This window comes from Ogataea haglerorum (assembly GCF_019207285.1).
Source record: "Ogataea haglerorum isolate 81-453-3 chromosome Unknown 81-453-3_NODE_3_length_672639_cov_96.912891, whole genome shotgun sequence".
NCBI lineage: Eukaryota > Fungi > Ascomycota > Pichiomycetes > Pichiales > Pichiaceae > Ogataea > Ogataea haglerorum.
Genome location: NW_025065153.1, coordinates 144,553 through 167,230, shown reverse-complemented (window position 1 = coordinate 167,230; position 22,678 = coordinate 144,553). Strand labels below are relative to the sequence as shown.

At 50.9% G+C, this 22,678-nt stretch overlaps 13 protein-coding genes across 13 annotated transcripts; 5 read left to right on the top strand and 8 right to left on the bottom strand.

Moving 5' to 3' along the window:
* Window positions 1–81: 81 nt before the first annotated feature.
* On the top strand, window positions 82–3,393 carry KL911_001230 (uncharacterized protein; the record flags this gene model as incomplete). The annotated part of the gene is made up of 1 exon (XM_043196166.1): window positions 82–3,393. The coding sequence occupies one exon, from the start codon at window positions 82–84 to the stop codon at window positions 3,391–3,393; it is 3,312 nt and encodes a 1,103-aa protein (XP_043055803.1).
* A 30-nt stretch (window positions 3,394–3,423) lies between these two features.
* On the bottom strand, window positions 3,424–4,635 carry KL911_001229 (uncharacterized protein; the record flags this gene model as incomplete). Its single annotated transcript, XM_043196164.1, has 1 exon — window positions 3,424–4,635. The coding sequence occupies one exon, from the start codon at window positions 4,633–4,635 to the stop codon at window positions 3,424–3,426; it is 1,212 nt and encodes a 403-aa protein (XP_043055802.1).
* A 175-nt stretch (window positions 4,636–4,810) lies between these two features.
* KL911_001228 (uncharacterized protein) lies at window positions 4,811–6,157 on the bottom strand (the record flags this gene model as incomplete). Its single annotated transcript, XM_043196163.1, has 1 exon — window positions 4,811–6,157. The coding sequence occupies one exon, from the start codon at window positions 6,155–6,157 to the stop codon at window positions 4,811–4,813; it is 1,347 nt and encodes a 448-aa protein (XP_043055801.1).
* A 350-nt stretch (window positions 6,158–6,507) lies between these two features.
* KL911_001227 (uncharacterized protein) lies at window positions 6,508–8,226 on the top strand (the record flags this gene model as incomplete). The annotated part of the gene is made up of 1 exon (XM_043196162.1): window positions 6,508–8,226. One exon carries the CDS (start codon window positions 6,508–6,510, stop codon window positions 8,224–8,226), a length of 1,719 nt encoding a protein of 572 aa, XP_043055800.1.
* Window positions 8,227–8,696: 470 nt separating this feature from the next.
* KL911_001226 (uncharacterized protein) lies at window positions 8,697–9,761 on the bottom strand (the record flags this gene model as incomplete). The annotated part of the gene is made up of 1 exon (XM_043196161.1): window positions 8,697–9,761. The coding sequence occupies one exon, from the start codon at window positions 9,759–9,761 to the stop codon at window positions 8,697–8,699; it is 1,065 nt and encodes a 354-aa protein (XP_043055799.1).
* Window positions 9,762–10,354: 593 nt separating this feature from the next.
* On the bottom strand, window positions 10,355–10,831 carry KL911_001225 (uncharacterized protein; the record flags this gene model as incomplete). The annotated part of the gene is made up of 1 exon (XM_043196160.1): window positions 10,355–10,831. The coding sequence occupies one exon, from the start codon at window positions 10,829–10,831 to the stop codon at window positions 10,355–10,357; it is 477 nt and encodes a 158-aa protein (XP_043055798.1).
* Window positions 10,832–11,127: 296 nt separating this feature from the next.
* On the bottom strand, window positions 11,128–12,099 carry KL911_001224 (uncharacterized protein; the record flags this gene model as incomplete). Its single annotated transcript, XM_043196159.1, has 1 exon — window positions 11,128–12,099. The coding sequence occupies one exon, from the start codon at window positions 12,097–12,099 to the stop codon at window positions 11,128–11,130; it is 972 nt and encodes a 323-aa protein (XP_043055797.1).
* Window positions 12,100–12,698: 599 nt separating this feature from the next.
* Window positions 12,699–14,183, top strand: KL911_001223 (uncharacterized protein; the record flags this gene model as incomplete). The annotated part of the gene is made up of 1 exon (XM_043196158.1): window positions 12,699–14,183. The coding sequence occupies one exon, from the start codon at window positions 12,699–12,701 to the stop codon at window positions 14,181–14,183; it is 1,485 nt and encodes a 494-aa protein (XP_043055796.1).
* Window positions 14,184–14,413: 230 nt separating this feature from the next.
* On the top strand, window positions 14,414–15,622 carry KL911_001222 (uncharacterized protein; the record flags this gene model as incomplete). Its single annotated transcript, XM_043196157.1, has 1 exon — window positions 14,414–15,622. One exon carries the CDS (start codon window positions 14,414–14,416, stop codon window positions 15,620–15,622), a length of 1,209 nt encoding a protein of 402 aa, XP_043055795.1.
* A 13-nt stretch (window positions 15,623–15,635) lies between these two features.
* On the bottom strand, window positions 15,636–17,573 carry KL911_001221 (uncharacterized protein; the record flags this gene model as incomplete). The annotated part of the gene is made up of 1 exon (XM_043196156.1): window positions 15,636–17,573. The coding sequence occupies one exon, from the start codon at window positions 17,571–17,573 to the stop codon at window positions 15,636–15,638; it is 1,938 nt and encodes a 645-aa protein (XP_043055794.1).
* Window positions 17,574–17,639: 66 nt separating this feature from the next.
* On the bottom strand, window positions 17,640–18,626 carry KL911_001220 (uncharacterized protein; the record flags this gene model as incomplete). Its single annotated transcript, XM_043196155.1, has 1 exon — window positions 17,640–18,626. One exon carries the CDS (start codon window positions 18,624–18,626, stop codon window positions 17,640–17,642), a length of 987 nt encoding a protein of 328 aa, XP_043055793.1.
* A 65-nt stretch (window positions 18,627–18,691) lies between these two features.
* KL911_001219 (uncharacterized protein) lies at window positions 18,692–20,794 on the bottom strand (the record flags this gene model as incomplete). Its single annotated transcript, XM_043196153.1, has 1 exon — window positions 18,692–20,794. The coding sequence occupies one exon, from the start codon at window positions 20,792–20,794 to the stop codon at window positions 18,692–18,694; it is 2,103 nt and encodes a 700-aa protein (XP_043055792.1).
* Window positions 20,795–20,881: 87 nt separating this feature from the next.
* Window positions 20,882–22,306, top strand: KL911_001218 (uncharacterized protein; the record flags this gene model as incomplete). Its single annotated transcript, XM_043196152.1, has 1 exon — window positions 20,882–22,306. One exon carries the CDS (start codon window positions 20,882–20,884, stop codon window positions 22,304–22,306), a length of 1,425 nt encoding a protein of 474 aa, XP_043055791.1.
* Between the last annotated feature and the right edge of the window lie 372 nt (window positions 22,307–22,678).

Genomic DNA, 22,678 nt, shown 5'->3' with positions numbered 1-22,678 from the left:
ATTTATAATTTTTTTTTTCCAGCCGCGACGATCGACCGGAAATCTAATCAGAATTAATTCTAAAAGTATTTCTAAACTGCAATGAGCTCTCTTCCTCAACCGGGAGGAGATTCCGATATAGAGCACGAGGAAATTGGCACGCTACCAGAAAGAACATACTCCAGCCACTCAAACACTTCTGTGGGCTCCATGCAGGCCATAGAGGAAGAAGACGAGGAGAATGACATGGACCCTGTGCCTCTTACTGCGCATTCTTTGGAGCAGCATAAAAGGGCCATCGCAACGATCGCTCCTATTCTGGAAGATTTTGTGCCTGTGCTTTCCAAGTCTGAGGTGGTGAGTCCGTCAAATAACGCTCTTTCTCGTACTGTCTCGAATATCAGCTCCCTGAGCATAGGTCACCAGATGCCTCCTAACAGTCAGGGCAGTCCGCAACACGAGACTCCAGGGACTGACAACTCGCCCGTGACTTCTGAAAATGCATTAAACTTCAGTGACGGCAGAACACTGTCGGCCACGTCCTCGAACGGCGTTTCTGTCTCGAGTTCGGGAGTCAGTTTACAGCATAAGAACAGAACGTCGTCAATGTCCGTCTCTGAGGTGTCTGGGCCGAAACTTCCCAAGATCGGGACCATTGGTGTGTGTGCAATGGACAACAAGGTGCTGAGTAAGCCCTGCAGGCAGATTCTGAACCGGTTAATCGGGAACGGCGAATTCGACACCGTGATATTTGGCGACAAAGTTATATTGGATGAAGCCATCGAAAACTGGCCAACGTGCGATTTTTTGATCTCCTTCTTCTCCAGTGGGTTCCCTCTTGACAAGGCAATTGCGTACCAGAAGTTACGCAAGCCATTCACCATCAACGATCTAGTGATGCAGAAAGTGTTATGGGATAGACGCTTATGTCTCCAAATTCTGCAAGCATCCGGTGTTCCTACGCCAAAAAGACTGGTGATCTCCAGAGACGGCGGTCCCTCTGTGGACGACGAGTTAAAGGTCAAACTGGAGAAGCTGGGAGTGGACACCTCAGAGGTGCCGGAGCCCGACTGGAAAATGCTCGATGACGACACTTTGTACGTTGACGGTGAAACTATCAAGAAGCCGTTTGTGGAAAAACCCGTCGACGGTGAGGACCACAATGTGTACATCTACTACGCTAAGGAAAATGGTGGTGGTGGCCGCAGACTTTTCCGCAAAATTGGCAACAAGTCTTCTGAGTTTGATCCCAGCTTGAACATGATCAGAACCGAGGGATCATACATATATGAAAAGTTCATCGATACGGACAACTTTGAGGACGTCAAGGCGTACACTGTCGGCACTGAGTTCTGCCACGCCGAAACAAGAAAGTCGCCAGTGGTGGACGGTATTGTTCGCCGCAACACGCATGGAAAGGAGGTCAGATATCTTACTAAGTTGTCGCAGGAGGAAACAGAAATTGCGAAAAAAGTGAGCCGAGCATTCGAGCAGACTATTTGCGGGTTTGATCTGCTGAGAACAAGCGGCAAGAGTTATGTCATCGACGTCAACGGCTTTTCTTTTGTGAAGGACAACGACGGCTACTATGATCAGTGTGCCTCGATTCTGAGACAAACGTTTATAAAGGCCAAGAGCGAGCGTCTGAAGAACTCTGCTGCTGTAACTTCCGAGGAGAAGAAACAGAAGTGGGTGTTCAAAGGCATGATTTCTGTGGTGAGGCACGCTGACAGAACACCGAAACAGAAGTTCAAGTATTCGTTCAAGTCGCCCATATTTATATCTCTGCTCAAAGGTTACAAGGAGGAGGTTATTATCCGCGAGCTTAGAGACCTCAAGATTGTTCTCCAGACGGTGCGTGTGGCTCAGGAGCAGCAACTGGAGGACGAGTCAAAACTGAAGCAGCTGGCCACAGCCTTGGAAAAGAAGATGAGTTTCCCAGGTACTAAAGTTCAGCTGAAGCCCTCACTGAACGACAAGGGAGACATCGAAAAGGTACAATTAATCATCAAATGGGGCGGAGAGCCTACCCATTCGGCCAGATACCAGGCTTCGGACGTGGGAGAGCAGCTGCGGCAGGATATCCAGCTGCTGAATAAGGACGCTCTGAAAGACGTGCAGGTCTACACTTCGTCGGAAAGGAGAGTGGTTGCGTCTGCGCAACTGTTTGCCAAATCGTTCATTGCGGAGAACGAACTGCCCGAAGACTTTCTGCAGGTCCGCAAAGACCTTTTGGACGATTCGAATGCGGCCAAGGATTTGATGGACAAGGTCAAAAAGGAGCTGAAGCCTTTGTTGAGACAAGGCAAGGAGGCTCCTCCACAGTTCTCGTGGCCTCCGCGGATGCCAGAACCGTTTGTCGTGATCAAACGAGTTGTGGAGCTGATGAACCACCACCGCAAGATAATGGAGAAGAATTTCGAGACCAAGGACGTCGAAAATTTCCAGAAGGAATGGTGTTGCGGCGAGGACCCGTACCTGTTCAGAGAGAGGTGGGACAAGCTGTTCCAGGAGTTTGTCAGCGTCGAGAAAGTGCACCCGTCGAAAATTAGCGAGCTCTACGACACAATGAAATATGACGCTCTACACAACCGCGACTTCTTGCAGAAGATCTTCATCAGCGACGACGGCGAGGACACTGGCCAGCTAGGCTGTTCTCTGGTCAGACAGTACCCGATCAATGTTCTGGCCATGAACAATTTCAAGGTGAACGACTCGTCGCTCGACAATTCGTCTCCATCAAACTCGTCCAACCCAGCAGGCTCGATCGGCTGGGTCCTTTCGTCTTCGTACAAGCCGTCGTCTCGCGACGACCACAGCTCTCCGTTTGACGACCCGAAGTACAATCTTTTGCGCGAACTGTACAGACTGGCCAAAGTTCTATTCGACTTCATCTGTCCTCAGGAGTACGGTATCGAGGAGCACGAGAAACTGGATATTGGGCTGCTCACGTCGCTGCCGTTGGCCAGACAGATCATGAGCGACATCTCTGCCATCAAGGAGACCGACAAGGCTGCCACGCGCGTGTATTTCACCAAGGAGTCGCACATCTACACGCTGCTGAACATCATCTACGAGTCGAAGCTGCCTATGAAAATTGCCCGGAACGCGCTTCCCGAACTCGACTATCTGTCGCAGATCGTGTTTGAGCTCTACGAGTCGGAGGACAGCGTGGGCGGCAAGACGCATTCGATCCGACTGCTGCTGTCTCCGGGCTGCCATACCCAAGATCCGCTGGATGTGCAGCTGGACGAAAAACACTACATCTCGTGTATCCGCCGGATCAGTCTGACCAGACACCTGGACATGGACTTCATGCAGCAGAAGCTGAAGAGCCGGTTCTCCAGAGTGTCTCTGCCGAAGCGGTTCACCCCGGTGAACATTTCGAGTCCATTGGCAGAGGTCAAGCCTTGAATACGTTAAAAGATAATTTATTTGGTTAACCTAGGTTATCACCGCGAGAGAGTCAAAGAGCACGCTGATGCTTTCGCCAAAATGGTCTCTTCTGATACACTCGGCAAAGATCGGCGACACGTCGATGACAGTCAGTTTTTTGCATTTTTGGGCCTTGGTCTCGGAGATCGGGTACGTGTTGGTGACGATGATACCGTCGATATACTCGCACTCGTTCAGTCTCTCGAGACAGTCGTTGGCGAATATCCCGTGTGTAGCCACCACGTAGCACTGTTTGGCGCCGCAGTTCATTCTCAGGTGCTCTGCCGCAGCAATGAACGAGGTGTGCTTGTCAATCATGTCGTCGACGATGATGGCTGGTCTGTTCTGGACGTTTCCGACCAGAGTGATCAGCTTCTCGCTGGCGTTGAACTCTGGCTCGTCGTCGTCGTCGGAGTTGTCGTTCGCGATGTCCGGGGTGTGCTGCACCTGCGGCTCCTCGTGCGGAGCAGTGATGTCCTCTACCACATGTCCTTTCACGATTCTCGCCGTCTGGATGTCTGTGCTTACTATGACATTTTCCTGTTCGACCTCGCCGTTCTCGGTGGTGTTGATCGTGGCTGCCGGCTGCTTTCCTCTCACCTTTTTGCCCATGAACCCGTCTCTGGTCCGTCTTCTGTCCGTGTGGATCATGGCAAAGTTGACCTTGAGCTGGTCGGCCAGGGCCGTCACGCGCTTCGTTCCGCCGGGATTCTTCGACACCACGACCGCTTCGCTGTAGTCCTCGATGTTCTGGCGGATCCAGTGGGCCAGCGTGGGGCCAGCGTACAGATTATCCACCGGCTTGGAGAAAAAGCCCTGCATCTGCGAAGCGTGCAAATCCATCGACACCACGTGGTCAGCGCCGGCCATGATGAGCAGGTTCGCCAGCATACGCGCCGTGATGGCCCCACGGTGCTTTTTCATCTTCGATTGCTTGGAGTACGGGAACTGGGGAATGACGGCAGTGATCTTTGCTGCAGAACCGCCTCTGCACGCAGAAATCAGAATCAGCAGCTCCATGATGTGGTCATTGGTCTCTGGCGAGCCCGACTGGATGATGTACACGTCCTCGTCTCTCACGGAAACACCTATCTGCACAGAAGTCTCTCCATTGGCAAATTTCTTGAGGGTGACTGGAGCAGGGTCGATACCCAACTTCTCGCACACTAGCTGTCCCAACTTGGGATGGGAGTTCCCCACAAACACCTTGCACTTTCTCATCTCGCTGATAGGATGCGGCCTATGGGAACTGGTAAACTGGGTGGCGCTAATGGTGAATAAATATGCGCGAGTGGCACTGGGCCTCCGGTAGATAATTAAAAATTTTTTGGGGGTGTCTGGTTTAGGAAACCGGGCCGGAAATCAAAAAAATATATTATCTCTCGTTTATGCCGAGTTAGTACATATTCAGTTGCTTCTGGGTCATCGAGTACCTGATCCAGTTAGGCAGGCAGTTCTGGTCGTACACGTCGGGAGGCGCGAAATATCCTGGCTCGTGGTCTGTGGAACACTTGTCGCTGTGTGGCGAGTTCTCGTACGGCGAGTGGTGGTAGCCAATGTCTCTGAACCACCACACCTTGCTCTTGTCCTCGAACAACCCGACTCCCACCGAGTGCACGGGAGCGTCCCCCCATCTCTCGTAGTAGAACCCACCAGCGGCCTCAAGAGCGTCGAACCATTTGGAGTACGCCTCGCCTCTATAGAAGTCCATATCTGCGATCTCGAAATTCGACCAGAAGTGGCATGTCGAATAGCCGCCTGCTCCGTTGGTACTGTGAGGGTTCTGCTGGTTCTCTGTCAGCCACTTGAACGCACCGTTCGGATGCACGTACTCGGGATGGGCAAGACAGAAATCGACAGTGGTTTTCCACAGGGTCTCGACCGTCAGCGGCTCGTCGTACAAGCTCACAGTGAAGCCATAGGTCAGCTCGTTGTCTCTCATGAACTTGAACACATCGTAATCCACTTTGCAGAAGAAGTTCACGTTGGGCTCGACTCTCCAGTAGTACTTGAACTTCTTCAGGCCCTCCAGTCTGTAGAACCAGCCCGAGTTGAACCGACACATGTTGTGGTAGCTCTCCAAACTGGCGTAGTTCACCTTGTTCGCAGCCAGCTTGGCAATGCCGCTCTTGTACAGCGCAGGGTCGATGTTCGCCGGCTTCTCCCAGATCGACTTTGGAATGACCTCGTAGTACACCTTGCCGGAGCACACTTCCTCCACGCCTTTCTTGAACTCTGGAGTAAACTCCTCGTCGTTGATGAACGTGAACGGGTAGTTGTAACGCCAGTTCCAGGTCTCCTCCAGCTGTCTGATCGACGAGACGATGCCCTCCAGCTCGGAGTTTCTCACCAGAGACAACAGAGTGGCGTTGGCCAGCTCGTAGTCGGTGTCACCGTCCTGCTTGTGCACCAGCTTCATGTTCTTCGGCTCGTCGATCTTCTTGCTCAGCACCTCTCTGTGGAACTTCATTTGTTCCTCCACAATTGTCTCCTTAGGCGTTCCCTCAGGGAACACGCCATTATTGAAGGTCAGAGCCCGCTTGACCTCCTCAGCGGTCATTTTTTTGTGCTTGTTGGCTGTCTTGGTAATATATCCCTGGAGATCGGTACGATAGCTGTCGAACATCTGAGATGCGCCTTTCAGAGTTTGCGTCTCGCGTGCGGCGTGGAGCGTAAACCCTAAGATGAACACCAGTGCTACGATTCCGGCTGAGAGCCGAATAAACCGTTTATTAAGCAGCATTGCGGTTAGGGTCCTGGCAAAAATAGCTGAGAAAAAACATTTTCCTGAAAACAGAGCAATACACGAAAAAAAGTAATCCGTGTTTGGTCCGCCCACGCGTAATGAATGTTCTATGCATTAATCAATTTAAGGGACTCAAAAACTTGCCGCGGAAATGGCGGGGCGGGGCACTCACGTAGAGCGCGTTATCTGGGGAAATCATATCAAGCTTTTGTCATGTCTGCCACATCTGCTACACCCACTTCCGGGCCCCATGGCAAGACATTCCTAATTGATCGTAGACACAGCCAAGATATTAAAAAAATAGTGGATGTATAAAATAGTGAAGCGTGCTGCTTCTGTGTAATCTTATGGCTCGCCGATTTACACACTCGTCGCAGCGACGCGCGTCGCTCGTCTCAACATCTGTGGGCAGACATGGGCTGTTCGTGCCCCAGGACCTCATCAAAACAGAAGACTTTACGGCCGTTGTCAACGACCAGGACCTCGAGGAGGACGAGCCACTGATCGACTCCCAGGTCCAGCCGTACTCTGCAACATCAAAGGACATAGCCGAAGAGGCAGAGCTGCTCCAGGCCAACCGTTTTCCCATCAGAAGATACTCCTCCGTGCCATCGGTTTCTGTGCCACCTGCGGAAGACCGCGAAGCTATCAACGAGTCTTGGGACAAGGCCCTTCGCGACGGGAAAATCACCACGACGCCTCTCTTTGAGCTCAAGAAGATGTTCTTGTCGTCTGTGCCGCTCGTGATAACCTTCCTGCTCCAGAACTCGCTCGGTGTGGCCTCTATCTTTGCCGTGGGGCACATTTCACCCGAAGCACTCGCTGGAATCACCCTGGGAACCATGAGCTGCAACATATCAGCCATCGCCGTCATTGCCGGCCTCGCATCATCGCTCGACACGTTTCTGCCACAGGCCTATGGAGCCAAAAAATACAAAATTGTGGGCTTGATTTTCCAGCGTTGCACCGCTCTCATATTCACCATTATGTTCATAGTCTGCGTAGCATGGTGGATTTGGGCCGAGCAAGTCCTGACAAAAGTTCTGCCGAGCGCAGAAAGTGCCAGCCTCGCTGCCGTTTACCTGAAAGTCATCACCTTCGGATTGCCAGGCTACATACTTTTTGAAACAGGGAAAAGATTCCTGCAAGCCCAGGGAGTGTTCGAGGCGTCAACGTACGTGCTCTTTGTCTGTGCTCCGTTCAACGCATTGCTCAACTACTTGTTCGTTTGGGTATTCAAAATGGGATACATTGGCGCCCCGATCGCCGTCAGTGTGAACTACACACTGATGGCTGTCGGGCTGTTTGCGTACACCGTCTGGACCAAGAACGTCGCCAATCCTATGAAATGCTGGAACGGACTGAGGCCGAGAAAGGCGTTCTCCAACTGGGGCGAGCTGGTGAAGCTGAGTATCCCAAATCTGATCATGATAATGTCCGAGTTCCTGAGTTTCGAGATCCTCACGCTTCTGTCCAGCTATCTCGGAACAGTGCCGCTTGCAGCACAGTCTGTGATCACCACTATGGCCTCTCTCACCTACCAGGTGCCGTACGGAGTTTCCATTGCCGCCTCCACAAGAGTGGCGAACTTCCTGGGCGCCCAGCTCCCACGGGAGGCCAGAATAGCTGCCAAAATGGTTTTCGTATTCACCGCAGCCATTGCCGTGATCAACTCGTCGTTCCTTCTCTTTGACAGCCGGCAGATCGCGGGCTGGTTCTCCAACGATGCGGATGTGATCGAGGTCGTCACCAAGGTGATGCCATTGGTCGCTTTCATCCAGATTTTCGACGCCATGAACGCAACCAGTGCAGGATGTCTACGCGGACAGGGTCTGCAAAGAATTGGCGGATACGTCAACCTGTGCTCGTACTACCTCATTGGCCTTCCGCTTGGCTTTGTGCTGAGCTTCTACTTCCCTAAGGGCCATCCTATGGGACTCTTTGGGCTGTGGACCGGCTGTGGAGTCGCTCTGGCTATTATTGGCATCATCCAGACGTATTACTCTCTTGCTGCCGATTACGACAAACTGGCGGCCGACGCGCTCAGACGAAGTGAAACAGACTAGGATAACTGTGTAATTTCGTGTTCAATCTTGGCCAGCTGAATAATAAGTTTTAGCGAATCTGCAAAATCAGACTGTGCTGTTCGTAGAGACAGGGGCACCAGCCCTCCGGAGAACATTTTTAGCGACTTGCTTAATCCGTTTTCCTTGTCGCAGAGAACTACCTGGGCATTTGTCCAGTCGACGTCCACCAGTCGCTGCATTTCCCTGAGATCAAGGAAGGTTTGGTATCTTGTATTGCCTGCGTAATTGGCCCGGGCCAGGTCCACGAACCCGCGTTTGAGAACCTTCTCAAGCTTCTCGTGAACGCTGTAGTACTCTGAAAGAAGGTCAAGTGCTCTGACCTGTTTTTCCTGCGCAGGGGTGAGCAGCTTGTTCGAATTCACCGGATCGAGCAAATCTGTCATTACTCAAACAATAATATTTTTACTGAATACAATATTTCAAACTTTAACCGTTCGTTATTCATCTATTTAATATACATCCTCGTCGGCAATTTCCGGCAGACGGAGTTGACTAATCGTCTTTGAGTATGGGCCCGAGAAGTCCAGCTCTGTGGCCACACTCAGCCTTGACAGCCTGCTGATGTTCGCCGCGTTCAACGCAATAAGAGTGTCTTCCGACTCCGAGTTGTGCTCGTTTTCGTCATTCTCGTCCTCCGAAAAGGTACAGGAGAGAAGGTATTCACTAGTAGGCTCTTTGTTCTTCGCGACACCGCTGTTTCGGACATATTCCGGGATTGACAGAAGCTCGAAAGTGAAAGCCGAGTCGCGCGAGTCGACAGGAGAGCCGATGGAGGGCACTTTGCGGATGTGTGGTGGGTTAGTAGGGGTTCTGTCTGTAGGTGTTTGCAAGAACTGCGGAAACTCGAATTTCTGGAGATGGACGTCTTCCTGGTCAGAACTGTCTTGAGACTCTCTGTTGCTTCTGGCAGAAAACTGAGAGTTCTCCGAGGATTCTGAAGACCTATAGAAATCTGGCTCTGACTGTTCCTGAGGAATCGATGGCAGTCGATCATTGCATTTGAGCATTCTCATTGGGCTTTCCTGGATGGAAGGCGCCAGGGAGCTGAGGGTGGATATCGAGGTGGAGCGGGTGAACGTGGAGTTGGCTCTGCTCAGAAGCTGCGAGGCAGAGGACGTGGAGTTAACTCGGAAGTGTCTGGAGGAGGGACGCGATTCTCGTTCCGAGTTACCGACCGTGTTGGGCGAAGTTCTGAAGGAAGATACGGCCAGACACGGCAAAGACTGTTCTGGAGCCGTCTTCAGCACTTTTGGCAGCAAGCTTAGGTCGGCCTCTTTGAACGCCTTGTCCAGACCAAAGGCGTCTTTGTCACTGAGATGAGACATGTGGTTGAAGCCGAAGGGCGTGCTGATCAGCAATGGAGACTTTTTGCGGCTCTTGGCGAATTCGGGCTCAACGTCAAAGTAGTGCAGGATCTGTGCGCTCTTGGTTTGCAGGACGCGAAGGACCTTGTCCTTCTTCCTCGTGGAAGGCTCGTCCAGCCACAGCGACTCTAGTTTTGGAGAGCGAGACATGAAACGCTGGGAAGAGGCGTTTACGTGCTTTATATCTCTGTGACCAGCCAGCACGGCGCGCTTTTTCCAAAGGGGTGAAAAAAAAAAAAGATATGAACAGGGATGCATACAATAGTAGACAATAGATTTATAGCTGGCACAATAGCTGAAAATCAGGGCCTGGTAGGAGACGTTATCCGCGGCTTCTGCCAAACAACGATGTCACAGAACCCAGGAGGCCTACTGTACACCGTAGATTCTCACGCACGTAGCTTCACGGGCCACAAACTGGAGCTCCAGAGTTGTCACAAGTTTGTTGCCGAATTGGAGCGGTGGTGGCCGGGCATTTGCGAAAAATCCTTACGTGTGCTTTTTCTCAATCGGGAAAAAGTCCAAACGAGAAACCTAATAAGGAGCCTAAAGGGATATCGGCGGCTTGACGCACCAAAGTCACCGACAAACAATAGGAATTACTTTATTTCAGTTTAGCGTACGGTTCCTGGCTGGAACCATGAAGTGATCGTCGAAAGATTGTCAAAAGATCGCCAAAAGCTCCGCATTTGCTAAATACCATTAATTTACCCGTTAACCATCCAAAACCTCATAACGCTCGTCTACATGGCCACAGCCACGGCATGCACAGGACACTCACACGCACCTTTACGGTTAATCCAGTCCTTGATGCACTTGTAGTGGAAGCAGCAAAGACACTCTAGCCTGCCAACCTTGTCTCCCGCGCGGAACTCCTCAAAGCAAATCACACACTCATTATCCTCGTTGACGCGAACGTTGGCGTCCAGCGTGTACACCAGCATTCTATTGGTTTGTCTCTTGGAGTCCGGCGAGCCCGTGAACTCCAAAAAGCGCAAGCAGTTGCTGATGTGCTGTTCGCGGCCAGCGTCTGTCTCGTCAGACAGATCGGTGTTGCACACTGGACACAGGTGTTCTTCGTTGTCCAGGTCTAAGGTGTTCTCTCTAGCGGACGAACTTTTGATCATGTCGATCGGCTCGCTCCTGTGGCCCAGTCTTTCCAGCTCTGCAGCGCATTCGTCACACGTTCTGTGCGGGACGTGGGGGGTTTCCAGAAACATCTGGGACTGCGGCGACACAACGTACGTATTGGGCAAGTAGCACCTGAACACAGAAGAGCAGTCGCCACAGACCACGCGGCCACACTTCCGGCAGTGGTGTCTGCGGTTGAAAAACGTGAATTTGCGATGGCAGAAGGGGCACTCCCGCGCACTTTCATCCGGTTGCCACAGGGGAACCCCCTCCGGCACCACTCTTGCCCCTTGAGACATCGCCGATAAGCCTGATAGATGGGGAAAAATAATAATTTTCTATTAATTATTTCCATCTATCTAGAATAAGGAAAGACACCCCAGACCTAGAAATCTTCGTCCGCCCTTGCAAGATATCTATTTTTCAAGCTGTAGATCAGCGATCCTAGAACAGTTAGCGCCACGCCGCTCAGCAGGAACGTGTATGTGGAGCAGATGACAAGGTTGTTGTTTGCAGAATCCACACAGTTCCGCGTATAGTCCGCGCCGTAGACCAGGTTGAGCAGCATGTTACCGATGATGGAGCAGCACGAAAAAATCCCGTACGTGGTCCCCAGAACCTCGAACCCGTAGACTGCCGCCAGCACTGCCGGGAAAAGCGTGTATATACCCGAATTGAGAAGGGCGTTCAGCATCACAACGACGTTGACGTGCAGTCCGGGGATGGGCCAGCTGGACAGGTACACATGGCCGAGTCCGCACATAACTATCAAACCTGCGAGGATGCTGAGACGAGAGATGCGGTATGTTGCACAGACGTGATCGGTGGCCACCATAATCACGAACCTGATCACCGTCGACGTGACGGAGTAGAGCTGCAGATCGTAGTCCAGCGTGTCCTGGCCCAGAGAGGACAGGATCGAGCTCAAGTTCGTCAGAAAGAACTCTGTCGCGCCGACGGCCATGAAAAACGCCGCGTTCAGAGGGTACATCAGCGGATCTGTGAGGAAACGGGTGATTTGCTGTTGATACGTGACACTGGAGGCAGACATCTGGTCGGCGAGTTGCACGTACTCGAGGTCGTCTGTAGGAATGGCGGCCTTTGGAGAGCTCGAGCCCAGGACCGCGCTGCCTCCTGAAAGTAAGGGAGACGCGTTGAAGCTGCTGAAATGCTCTATTTCGTGCTCGTTCTTTTCCGTTCGGTCGGTGATCTTGCAACCGAGGAATGCGAAGACACTGCTTGCGCAAAGCGTGACCATAAAGAACCGCAATTTCTGTTGGAATGCCTCAGTCGGGTCCGATTCGTCAAACCAGTTTCGCAGCACGTGGATCTCGAGGAAGGTGGAAAAGGCAATCATCAGGTTTGGCGTGCCGACAGCGAGGGTTGTATAGTACTTGCCGAGGGAACGCGCGCAGTTGAGCAGACAGCTGAATAGAAGACACGTGTGGGCACACCCGATGAGAAAAAAACTGATGTACACGGGGATGGGATCAAGTACCTCGTTCTGGTGAATAAAGAGCACGGCAGAGAATCCCAGCAGATAGCAGACGAGGGCCAATAGACTAAGTATCCACGGACCTTTGAGATCGGCAATGAGCCCACAAAGAGGCGTGAATCCATTCAGACCCAGATTTTGGGCGATTATGATGCTGTTGATGGTGGATTGCGGGTATCGTAGCCGGCTCTGCAAAGGCTGGGTGAATATGGAGAAAAGTGCCAGCACACCCAGGGACAACGAGCCGAGCAAGGAGAGCCCAAAGGCCAGCGCATAAGAGCGCACACGAGGTCTCATGGGAAGAGCAAATAGGGGGACAAAAGTTTTTCTGTCGCCATGGAGCGTAAATCGTGATCGGGGGACCGATAAGCAATGATAATTCGACGCGGGTACCGATCGACGCGACGAGGCAATTTTTCGTGGCAGTATTTATGGTTAATTTATTTTACTTATCTCAAGATATGTCATTGGAAGGAGCATTGGAGGAAGAACGTCAATTAATTGCGGAGATTTTAAAGCGCCAGAAAGCCGGAAATTCCGGAACAATGAGAGGCCGCGGAAGGGACACATCTCCAGGTGCTCAGCGCGCACATTCCAGGGGCCTGTCTAGTGTGAGGAGGTCCCTGAGTCGCTCCAGCTCCAAGGACCCTGACGCTAAATATGCGATTACCGCACACGATCCATCCGAAAGACTGCGGTCGCCTTCTGGGTCACGGGTGAACGACAGCGAGGATGAGCTCAAGGGCCCGGAGAATACCTCCAGTAGCGACGAGGAGCAAATAAGCGACACAGATTCTGAATTCGAGGTCGACGACGGCGGCAAAGTGCTTCCGAACTATGCGTCTTACTCACCGGATGAAGTGCTGGATGAAAAGAACAGTTTCGGTCGCAGGCTGAGACCCAAAGACGAGCTGAGCCAGATCAATAACCGCAAGCTCGTGAAAGATGCCATTCAGGCCGAGAAAATTGACGAGCTGCTGGCAGCAGAACGGGCTCTGGCAAACGCTCAATCGATTGGACGCCACGTTCCTCATGAGTTTTTGGAAAAGATTGAGGAGGACGCGAAGAAGGTTGGCACGCATATCCATTACGACCCAGAAAAATTTTACCAGGACAACACTGGACGCAAGGAGAAATTACAGGAATACGCCATCTATAAGAAGAAGCTTGTCTCGCCTGAGTTTTTTTCTGCCACAGACGGCTTTTCGGTGCCTTACACCAGCGATGTGGAGGAGAAAGCGGACTCCGAGTTGGCTCGCACCCTGAACGAGCACGTGGTCGTGTCAGAAACTGAATCCAACCTCAGTAACCAAATGGCCATTCGGACGATCACGAGGGGACAGTTCTTCGAACTCTCCAGAAAGGACGGCAGAGAAACTCCTCAAATGTTTGTGTTGTGCATGGATTTTTCTGAGGAATCAAAATACGCTCTGGAATGGTGTATCGGTACAGTTCTAGTGGACGGGTCTGTGCTGTATATTTTGAATGTGATCGAGGATGACGATTACTCATCAATGAATCTAAACGGAATCCAGCCTAACGGAGCAAATCAGTCTGAGACCAAGGAAGAGAAGCTGTCGAAAGCTGCTCGCGAAAAGCTGCGTATCCAGAACGTTGAGGAGATCACGCGCCAGACGCTAGATCTGCTCAAACTCACCAAGTTGCAGGTCCACACCGTCATCGAGTCGTGCCACCACCCGATCCCACGCCATTTCATGGTGGAAATCATAAAACACATCTCACCGACGCTGGTGATAGTCGGCTCCCGCGGCACCTCGGCTATAAAAGGAGTGCTTCTGGGGTCGCTGTCGAATCATCTCGTGCGCAAGAGCACAGTGCCCGTGATGGTGGTCAAGAACAAGCTGAAAAAGCTGACGAAAAAGGGAAAACACTTCAGCAACAACATATCGACGCTACACAGTCTTGCCGAGGCCAAGGTCGACTGAGTGGTATTTTTTATCTAGACACCCGTGCACCAGTGTTTATCAAAGTCCCCTCATGTTGTTTTGGTTCAACATTTTCTGCGTGGAAGAGGGGATTTCTGCTCAAAAAAGGGGCTTCCACATAGCGCCATGTATATAAAGAAGTCAAACACGTTTGAATTATGCTGTTGATGTCGCATATTGCTGTTCTTCCAGCAAATTAATAAAAAGCAGCCGTCGATCGACCCGTCGCTATGAATTACTATCAGAACTTCAAGGCCACACATAACCTAATCACTTCAACCTTTATAAACTATTCATCTGCATCGCCTATTGCTGCAAACACAGTCAACAACGCTGTGGTCTTGCAAAATAAGCTTCTACAGCGTCTACACAACAGCCTTTCCTTTTTGAGGTACCAGATCCCGAACCCTCCGCAAGTGGGCCACGATCTGGATCATAGATTCGCCAAACTCGTGAACAGCCACAGGATGGAGTCACGATATTTAATTAATTTACAGAACTACCAGCCTCGCTACTATGCCGGGTCCCAGGTCTCTGTCTGGCATCGCCTGCCAGCAGTGAGAAGGTCGTCAGTTCTTGTTCTTTTGTTTCTGGGCAGACAGGGAGAGTTGCGCGTGATCCTGACAAAGAGATCGCACAAGCTCAGAAACTTTTCAGGACACATTTCTCTTCCTGGGGGCAAAGTTGACTACCCGTTTGAGTCTGAGTTTCAGTGCTCTCGCAGAGAGGCCGAGGAAGAGATTGGAATCCACCGCGACAACCGGTTTTTGAAAGAAAAGTTTGGGTATGAGGTCGAAGAGCTGAAGGTGATGCCTACTTATCTCGCAAGAACACTGCTGGGAGTGTCCCCTTGTGTGGCTTTCATCAACTGGAGCGAGTCCAAGCTGGGAAGCTTCGAAGATCAGCACATCGGCAACATCATGCTCAACCCGGGAGAGTCGTCGTCGATCTTCAGCGTGCCCCTGAAGGACTTCCTGCAGCCCAAGCCTCGCAGATACGAGCTCAAGGAGTGTCTTAAACAGTCTTACGTCAAGACCAAATGGGCCGGTATCCCGTGGAATTTACGGTCGTTCATCTTCCCTATTCACAACGACAACGAGGTCAGATGGCTGGAGGAAATTCAGGATCTGTCGTCCGAAAGCGAGGACGAAACGCAGGAGGACCACGAGTTTGGCGTGCGCACGCGAAACTGCTGGGGGCTCACGGCCAACATCCTGCACGACCTTGCCGAGATTGTCTACAATGGAGAGAAATGCTACGACAATATTCTGGGAGAGGAGGATTTAATATGGGCCTTGATCCAGAACGGCCAAATGCAAACAAAGCAGCGTTCTGAGTTTGAGAGAAAACTAATCAACAACACCAAGGGTTGTTCATTCAAGGAGTGCATGAGTTCGGAAGAGTTCATTAATCTTAAAAACCTATACAGTACTATCTAACGAACCGCCGCATTTATAACTTTCCATAGGGATCAGCGTTGGGCTCCAATCCCATATGTTCAATGTAGTGGACTGCCTCGTCGATGTATTGCTTTTTACGCTCCTTGCTCCAGCCGTACTCCTCGGCCATAATGTCGGCAACTTCGCCAACACATTGGAGCGCCATCTTGGAGTCCAAAAAGGCCAGTCTACACCGTCTGGCCAAAAAGTCCAGTGGCCGCCTGGCGTACTCATACGCCATAGAGTAACGCAGCTCTGCTCTAGTGAACGGATGATCAAAGTTGGCATAGGTGGGCGGGTTGGTCAGGCCCAACGGCTCGGCATTTTGAGGGTCCTTGAACATGCCGACAATCATGGCAGCACGGTCTCCGTAATTGCTGGCCAGATGGACGGCCATTTTGTCCGTCAGTTTATAAAGCTGTGCCAATCTAGCAGACAATGAGTCGTCGTAATTGACGGCTCCAACTAGCTTGTGGTTTCTGGTGGAACAAGGCTTCAACTGTTTGGTCTGGAACTCGGGAGTGTCTTTGATGACCTCGTTGATAACCTCCTCTGCCATTTCTCTATAAGTAGTCCATTTACCACCGGAAATGGTTATCAACCCATTCGACGAGCGATAAATCAAGTGGTTTCTAACAAGTCCCTGGGTGGAGTTGATGTTGCCTGCGTGCACCTTCTCAGGGTCTCTGACAAGCGGTCTGACACCACACCAGGCACTCAGAACATCCTCTCTTTTAACCTCGAACTTAACGTAATGTTGCAGCTCTTTCAAAATATCATTAATTTCAACCTCTGTAGCAACAGGGTTTTCTGGAATCTTTTCTAAGGGAACATCAGTGGTTCCTGCCAAAACCTTTCCTTGCCATGGCAAGAAGAACATCACGCGTCCGTCAGATGTGGAGGCGTCGAGCAGTCCCATGTCTCTGGCACAGTACCATTCCGGAAGAACGATGTGAACACCGCCAGAAGGAACCACCATCTTTGGGTGTTTCAGGATCTCGGGATCTGGCAGACCGGATGGCGACTCGTCCATAGACAGCAGCGCGTCAGAGTAAGGGCCGGTGGCACTGATGATGGCATCGGCAGCAACGAGGTACTCATTATTGGTCTCTGAGTCGACAACGCGCACACCCTTGCTCTTTCCTTCCTCGTTCTTCAAGATCTGCTTGACCTCCATGTAGTTCAAGACAGTGGCGCCGTTGTGGATAGCAGTTAAGGCAAGAGTGACGTTCATCCGGGAGTCATTAAATAATCCGTCGTGGTAGACAAGTCCACCAACAAGACCTTCTGGGTCCAGCTGCGGGTGTTTGTCCAGCAGACGGTTTTTGGTCATCATGTAGGAAAATCTAAGGTTCTGGGAACCGGCAAACAGGTCATACAGCAAGCAGCCAGCGTAAAAGTATGGCATCTGCCAGTACTTGTAGACAGGAATGGCAATAGGAAGACAGTGAGCTAAATGAGGCGCGTTGTTGAGAATGGAGGCTCTCTCATTCAAGGCCTCGATGACAAGGTCCAGCTGTGCCTTGGAGAGCTGGAAAATGGCCTTTTCTAAGTACCGGACGCCTCCATGAGCCATCTTGGTGGACTTGGAGGACGTTCCAGAGGCAAAGTCGTTCTTCTCAACCAGTAAAACATTCAAGCCGCGGAGAGTCGCGTCCAAGGCAGCGCCTGTGCCGGTAGCGCCTCCGCCCACAATGATCAGGTCAAACTTGGAGCTGGCGTCCTTGGCGGAAAAATTTTGGGCTGGAGTGCTGATAGGCTTCCCCAGTTTTTCCAGCAGGTCTTTTCTTGCGGGGGGCTTTTCTACGTCAGTCACGATGGGCGGGAACTTGCTCTTGTAGTCCACAAGCGTCTCGTTGTGTGCAGTTTGTACATAGAGGCCTCCCAGAGTCAGCGCCAAGGCTGAACAGACTCCGAATTGGCCAAATCTTTTTGCTTGTCTAAAAGACATAATAAATCATCTAAATTCGAGAAATATGAGAAAATTGCGGAATACATCTCTCCAAAAATTTCCCGTTTACCCTGCCCCTCGCATTTTTTCTTGCGCAATCACGTCCTCGCCTATCGATTGCCGAACCTCTTCCCGAAACAGTAAGTTAGTGTCGCCGTAGCCTAGACTAATTTCGTAGGCCCTCACGAGCCGGACCTCATTGATCCCGATGTTGCACTGACTCAGGCTCAGCAAACAGTTCTTGTATCTCGATATGGTGTCCTTGATGCTGGCCGAGAGCGCGTCGTTCTTGTCGCTGTATATGTCCCACGAGGACTCCTGTTCCAATCGCGTGATTGATACACTACCCTGCCCGGGCTGATAATGGCCGGAAGCCGCAGAAGACAGCTCTGCATTAGTCTTTGCGGTGGAAGCAGAGTGATCTGCAGCAGAAGAAAGCGGAGTTTTGTAGATCCAGCAGTAGCCGTTCACACCCAAAATGATGCTCACATTCCCGGGTAAGTCGTGCGAATGGTTTTTTGCTCTCACAATCAGTTTTGACGGCACCGCAACAAACACGCCGTTTCGGAGCTTTCCGTACTTCAGCGAGCGCGTATGTAGAGACGCGCTGCCGTCCGAAAACAGCGATTGCACTTCGGCGTTTAGCAGGTCGCCTTCCTTCAGAAAATTGCGCATCTGTAATTCGTCGCTCTCGGATTTCCTTCTCAAGATGCCCCCGGGAAGGTTGACAGATCCCAGCATAAGCACCGCGTCATGTTCACCTCCGATATCCACTTTCCATCTTTTCTGTCCGACATCGATGATTCTGCCCACCAGGTGATCTCCAGTCTCTGGAGAGTATCTGCCTTTAAAGGGCACCACGCTCAGCAGCTTGTTCACCTTGAGGACGGTTCCTGCAACTGAAGAGTACGTTTTGTCGTTCAAAAAGTACGTCCCGTGTCCACGCATCCACGTCGGGTCGTCCGTGATCAGCTCTCCCGGGGTGACCACCGACGAACCAGCCTTGGTGTCGCTAGCTTTTGACTTTGACGGCACGCTGATGCTGATAATCATTGTAACTGGATTTTTTTATTTTTTTATTTTTTTTTTTTTTTTTTGCACCTGAAAAAAGCGTTACTTTACTTCACTAGGGTGTAAAATAGTATATAAGCGTTCTGGTCTCCAATTTCCTCCTCATACCGACAAACGCTCAGCCTGTCGTCATCACACAAAACCCATTGACCGCTGCGGTGAATGACGTTGGTGTAGTGGCCAGACCCTATGGAGTCGCCCAAATGGTCTATCCAGCCACTCAGCTTGTAACTGTATGCAATCTCTTTATCGTGTCGTTTGATCTTGAAATTCAATCTCTTGGGGAATCGCAATTTAATGTTCAGTTTGTTCTGGTATGGATCAAATTTGGCGAGGTAAATGGTCAAAATCTGGGGTAATTTGATGAAGTTGGACGATCTGTACGACACGTTCGGCTGGCTCAGGAGCGCTTTTAGCTCAGCGTAGCGGCCTGTCTGGTAGTCGTCCATTGTAGCGTGCTCCTCTTTCTTGAATTTGAAAAACCCTCGTTTTTTTGATTCCTGAGAAGAGACCATCTCCTCGAGCTGTTTCAACTCAGCACTTAATTTCTCGCATTTTGGGCAGTTCCACGCGTTCCCGAGCCGTTCAGAGAGTTCTTCTGGCTCGAGATTTCGTAAGATGAGATCGTTCAAGTAGTATTCGTTTCCATTCAGATTCAGGTTCATCATCGACAAGTTATCGTAATTCAGCGAAACATAGCCACAACGTCCACACTTGAGCTTAGTTTCTTGTTGGATTTGGAATAACTTGTTGATTGGAGAAACTCCCTCCGACTTCAGCAGCTGTGAGTTCCAAGACAGATACTCCTTGCTGCTACCATAGTCTGTAAATGGGTCTGTTTCAGGGTTATTAGTCTTGAAGCTTTGGCGGTTAGCGGGCGAATCATCTATGCGCAGCTCGTCATGCAGTCTGTTGAGAATGAAGTACAAGAATTGAGAGGTGTCTTGCTGTTCATGGGGGATTTTGAGATCTGGCCTCAAATATGAGCATAGCCTCACGAAGTTGTTGGGACGAACAACCGCATGGCCGTTGGCATAGAAAAACTCGTTAAACAATGCGTAGAATGCGAGGACGAGCGAATTATCGTTAGACCGCAGAATCGGCTGGAACCTCGATGGGTCCATCATGAAATTGCGGAAGTAGGACAGATTGAATAGGCACTGGACCATAGAGTTGATGTAACACGTGCTTCCGTAGTTGTGAAGTCTCACCAAAGGAAGAGAGAGACCGGGGGGAAGAGACGGAGTGGAGCTGCGGAAAGATGTGGCAGGCTTGGATGGCGTGGAAATGGTTCCTGTAAATGTTTTTGCGCTGTCGTCACCAAAAAGCTGAAGCCAACGCTCAAAGCCTCCTTCCAGAGTCCTTGGTTCCACCTTAATATTTCCCCATCTTTTCCGTTTCTCGATAGCGCTTTCCACTAGCTTGAACACGTGATTTGCGCCTTGTGACTCGCCAAACACGACGACAAAAGTGTACTGGTTGAAGGACGCAAGTTTCTCCGAGAAGTCTATGTTTCCTACCTGAAGACAGAAAACAAGGTCCTCAAAGTCATGTACTGCTTGCACGCTTTCCGGCTGGATGTTGATAATGTCGTCATGTTCTATGTGCGATTTCAGGAACTTGTCAAACGTTCGAACATCTATCAGAAGTATCTTCTCCTGGAGATCAAATAAACGTGTTGATAGCTCGTCGCAATCAAAACTGAGTTGGTCTGCCACTGGATACAGATCCTGATTTATGTCTGACTCAATAATTCGCGACGCTTCCTCCACTGCAAGATCCAATAGCTCCCTGTATTTACTCTTGTTCAATAGTTGTTGTGATACGTTGTTCAGGGTCCCTATGAATCCCTGATCCTCTTGATTTCTGACGTCGGCGCGGTCCAGTATGTATTTGAGTATGAAGTAGTTGTAGATATATAGTTGGATCACCATACTAGGGTCCTCGAAGTCTGCCAGTGCTTTGAGACCGTTCAGATAGTTAGTTGAGATCTCTATCCAGTCGATGATCACCAAATCTGTAGCACGTGAGTTGAGGTGCTTGTCTTCACTTAGAAGAGAGCGTGATCGGAGCCTATCATTGCGCTGAACAATCAATTGGAACTGGCATTGGACGATGGATTTAATTTCCTCTAGTGATAATGTGTCCATAAAAAAATAAATGGATACTAATTCGGTTCAACGCCTGCGAGTGACTAAAAAAATATTAGGAAAAAAATACAAAATATAACCAGCCGGATGACCAGAAAGGCCACCACCAATATGATCGACCATCTGGCCGTGACAGAGTCGTTGGGGTATAAGGTTTTCCGAAAACAGACTCGATCCTTATGGACCGACGAAAAGGACAAGGCTCTCAAAACAGCGGTCATTGAACAGTTTCTCAAACAGGAAAACCTGGAAAAGTACGATAAACAGCGCATAGAGCCCGATCGCATAGATTGGGCGGCCATAGCCGAGATTTTCCCAGAATTCAGTGCGATGCGCTGTCGCAAGAGATGGGTGAACGCACTAGACCCTCGACTGCGACGGGGAAAGTGGACTCCAGAGGAGGACCAGCAACTGTTGAAGGCATATCAGGAGGTGGGGCCTGTTTGGGCCAAAGTGTCAGAGCGAGTCGAAGGAAGAACAGAGGACCAATGCTCCAAGCGATACATCGAAGTCTTGAACCCAGAGAACACCGACAGAACAAAGCCATGGAGCCTGGAAGAGGACTTGCAGCTGATCAAAAGCGTCCAGGTCCATGGAACCAGATGGAGAACTGTGGCCACTGCGATTCAGGGACGTCCGAGTCTGACGTGTAGGAACCGCTGGAGAAAGATCATGACCGACGTTGCGCGCAAACAGGCCTCGAGGCCGATCATGGTAGCCGTGGGAGCTATAGAGGCTACAGGGGACGACACTGTTCAAATAACGAATAAGGTGCCAAATCCAGAGCTTCATCATCTTCCTCACAAGCTGCCGCAAGTGAGTTTCCAGCGCCAGCCGCTTGCCGGGCCAGCAAACGGGCTATCCCCCGGCAGATCGAGCACGGAATGGCGATTTGACATGCTGGATCCAAAGACCAACGAGCCAATCAGAGACTTCCACGGGACTATACAGTCGCAGGAACAAGTGCACCAAATCATCGATCTGGCCAAGTTCAACGGCGTCAACATCACCATCCACCAGCACATTCATCACCACTACAGTCCCCAGACATCTGCTTTGGATCCAACCACGTCTCTGAACAGATATTCGCACTTCAACTATCTTCCGCCGTTGACGGAGGTCCCAAAGCTCACGTCCCACTCGCCAAGGGACAACACCACTGAGTCGAACGGAAGCAGCACGCAAATGCGGTGTGCAAAGAGCACCCCTCCTCACACCGACGACGAAGACGAGGACGTCGAAGAGGATCAGGATTTTTGGGAATCCATGAGATCGCTGACGCAGCCCACGGCGCCGACCGTGTCAAGCAAACCCGTCTCGCGACACCACCCTCTGCATTACCAGGACAAGTACGTCACTGAAGTGACAGAGTACTCTCACGGGGTGGCGGAGTCACGTGCCGAGGAAGAGGAAGAGGAGCTAGATGACGACTACGGATACGGCTGGTCGTACATGTCTCGAAAGAGCCAGGCCAACAGCGAGAGGTACGTGATGCCGTTCAATCCGTCGTGAGGGGCGAAGGGCGAAGGGCTATAACTTAATACTATTACCTGAACTAGATAGATCAATCTACCGCGAATCACTTTCTTCTGAAGAAGTAGGAGCTGGACATGAATTCGGTGCTCTGGTTGTACAGGTAGTCACCGAGCTCCAGGTACTTGTACGCGTATTTCTCGAGCTCTGGCTGATTCAGGAGCTTCACGTTGGGCTCGATTCCAGTATTTTTCTTGACACCGGCGAGGAAGCCGGCCAGCAGCGCCAGGTCCACGGAGACGTGTATCGCTTTAGATATCTGGGGTTAGTGGCACTGATGGTATTTTACTTACGAAAGCCATGAGACGAATGGAAACAACGATAGGGGTCAGGAGAACTAGTCAAAAAAAT